The sequence below is a fragment of the Propithecus coquereli genome, unplaced genomic scaffold (genome assembly GCF_000956105.1).
Source record: "Propithecus coquereli isolate 6110/MARCELLA unplaced genomic scaffold, Pcoq_1.0 Scaffold42, whole genome shotgun sequence".
In the NCBI taxonomy this organism is placed as follows: Eukaryota; Metazoa; Chordata; class Mammalia; order Primates; family Indriidae; genus Propithecus; species Propithecus coquereli.
This window is the reverse complement of record NW_012149952.1, coordinates 1,618,342-1,621,230: the sequence shown is the minus strand read 5'-3', so window position 1 is coordinate 1,621,230 and position 2,889 is coordinate 1,618,342. Positions and strand designations below refer to the sequence as shown.

General features: G+C 41.1%; 1 protein-coding gene across 1 annotated transcript in view; it reads left to right on the top strand.

Annotated features, from left to right (window-relative positions):
• The window catches only part of ZNF112 (zinc finger protein 112), a 40,846-nt gene that overhangs the window by 31,585 nt on the left and 6,372 nt on the right, over positions 1-2,889 (top strand). Inside the window, exon 4 of the mRNA XM_012653298.1 lies at positions 2,068-2,163. Coding sequence (XP_012508752.1) covers positions 2,068-2,163 — 96 coding nt within the window. The remainder of the gene's footprint in view (positions 1-2,067; positions 2,164-2,889) is intronic.

Here is a 2,889-nt window from a genome sequence, read left to right as displayed (position 1 = left end):
TGGCATGGCCCAAGGCCTCTTGGTAAACAAAAGACCCTCTTATCAGGCAGGACAGTCCCAGGACTTAAAGATCTCACAGGAGCTAAGAGCAGAAGCCAGACCTCTGATTGGACAATGTTAATCCTTTCCTGCACAGTTTATTTTGTAAAAAGAGGAGTTTTCTCTTATATGTCCCCAGTACAGATATAATATTTTTGTCTAATCTATCACTTATGCTCTGATTTTATTTATAAAGTCACTTACATTCCTTAAAGCATATTTTTCTCCCTCCACAATAGGATGTAGTCTAGAGTCAAGTCTAGTTTCATGTCTCTTTAGCCTCCTTTAATTTACAACATTTCCACAGCATTTCCTTGTCTTTTAGGACAGTGACATTTTTTAAGAGTACTGTCATCCTTCCCCCTATTTTTAATAGAACATTCCTAATGTTTCCTCAAAATTAGATTCAGGTGATCTGTGCAGGTGGTCACACCACATAGGTAGAGTGTGTCCTTTGAGAGAGTCACATCTGGGGGTACTTGATGGCCGGTTGTCCCTCACAGGTGATGTTAATTTTGATCATCTGGTCAAGACCTTGTGCGTTTCCCCCGCTATATAATTGCTGCTTTTTCTAGCCTTGTAATCATAGGGCAACACTTGTATTTCCCTGTAGATTTAACATCCAGTGATGATTCTTGCCTTATCTAGTCTTTACCATGATGGTTTTCTTTTTTTTTTTTTTGGAGCTCACTCTGTTCCTGGGGGTAGAGTGCCATGGCGTCAGCCTAGCTCACAGCAACCTCCAACTCCTGGGCTCAAGCGATCCTCCAGCCTCAGCCTCCCAAGTAGCTGGGACTACAGACACGAGCCACCATGCCCAGCTAATTTTTTGTTTCTATTTTTAGTTGGCTAATTTTTTTCTATTTATCATAGAGACGGGGTCTCACTCTTGCTCAGGCTGGTCTCGAACTCCTGACCTCGAGTGATCCTCCCGCCTCGGCCTCCCACAGTGCTAGGATTACAGGCTTAAGCCACCGTTCCCAGCCCATGATGGTTTTCTGACATGACATTTCTTTCACATTTAGCAGTCAGCACTTGGCATTGTACAGTAAGCCAGAGCTCCCCGCTTCTCAACCATTAATTTCTTTTTTTAATTGTAGGGACTTGTGAATTCTTTTTAAAAAATGGTTTATAATTTATTAGTGTCATTTTGATGTTCAAGTTGCCTAAAATTTGGCTCCTTTAAGCTCCTTTAAGCTGGCTCTTGTGCCCTTGAAACGTGCCTCCAACTTTTTTTTTTTTTTTGAGCACTTCCTTTCTTTGGCATAGTTTCATGTTCTGTGCTCATCTTTTACTTTGCCTCAGCTCTGGAATCATCCTTTTCTTTTATTGGGGAATGGTATTTAACATCAAGGTCTGGATGCGAGGCCTTTGTTTCTTGGTCTCGGGATAGAGCTAGGAGGGCTATGAGTGTGTACGCAGATGTATTCATATACATACAAGTACACATACACGTCCATATAAATGTGCATATATGAATAGATGTTCAGTTTCATTGAAAAAAGAGAAATATTAAAATTATACTGAAATACCATTTCTCACCCATGAGATTGGCAAAATTTCAGAAACTTAACACCATACATTTTTTGGCAAAGCTGTGGAGAATGAAGCATTCTCCTACACTGAAAGGAAGAATGCAAAATGATACAGCCCCTAAGGAGGGGAATTTTACAGTCTCTAACACAGCTATGTATTTCCTCTTCCCAGCAATCCATTTCTAGCAATTTGCTGTAAAGATATGGCAAAAGAGTATCAATAGTGTCCTACAATTCATGTTAAGAAAGAAGGGAAAGTGAGTACGTACACAGGATTTGTATATCTGCTTATCTTTGTAAGAAGAAACACAGGAAGGAAGGATTAACCAGGAAATCATGAAGTTAGTTTCTTAGAGTGGGTGGGAAAGGGTAGAAGGGATGGGGGAGAAAGACACAGTGTCTGAGTGTACCTTTTGTCCCATGTTGACAAATTGGGACAAATTGGACATAAGCAAACTTAAAAGCTTTCATTCTCCTTCCCATTCTTTTACAGCACATCAACCCTTCAAACCAGACCTGATATCCCAGCTGGAGAGAGAAGAAAAGCTTCTGATGGTGGAGACAGACACCCAAAGAGATGGGTGTTCAGGTGAGAACTGTTCATCAGGAACACAGCAGCCAGGGAGCCCCTTCCAGAACACCAGTCAGAACATGTCACTTCTCTGTTTAAACTCTCCAGTGGCTTCCCATTTCACACCTAGTCAATCTAAAGTACTTCAAAGGTATCTGTCCCCTCAACTCCCTTTAACTTTCCAAATTCACTTCCTTTTCTTGTTCAGTCTTTTCCAGCAGCATTGCCCCATTGCTGCCTCTCAGACTTGTCACTTACACTTGATTGCTTTTCCCTCTGCCTTGAGTGCATGAATTCATTAATAAATGCATGGTCTTTTCTCTCTTCAATCCACCTTGAGACAGCTAATAGGTATAGGATAAATCCATGGATTGAAGGATATTCCAGCTAGAATGTTGCTTGTCATCTGATGAATGCCTGTCCTGTTTAGCTGCCCTTGGGTATTCATAGATAAGTAGCCATTAATCCTAAAAGATAAGAATACCAATCAACTAAAGGAAGTATCAAAAACGATCAACGCCAACATTATAATCGGCCTTCCTCATACAGCAATTTCAAGTGAGACGCTCTTGAATTCATGTGCCCAGCTTCTTATCTTCCCGTTCTGTCCTCTCCTCTTACCCTCCCATCCTCTAACATGTGAACAGTCTCTTGACATACCTACAGTCTTGAAGAAGAATTTTCAAGTGGACATTGATGTGAGTCCAAACATTTAGGTAATGTTTCTTGAGCCCTCTAGGCTCT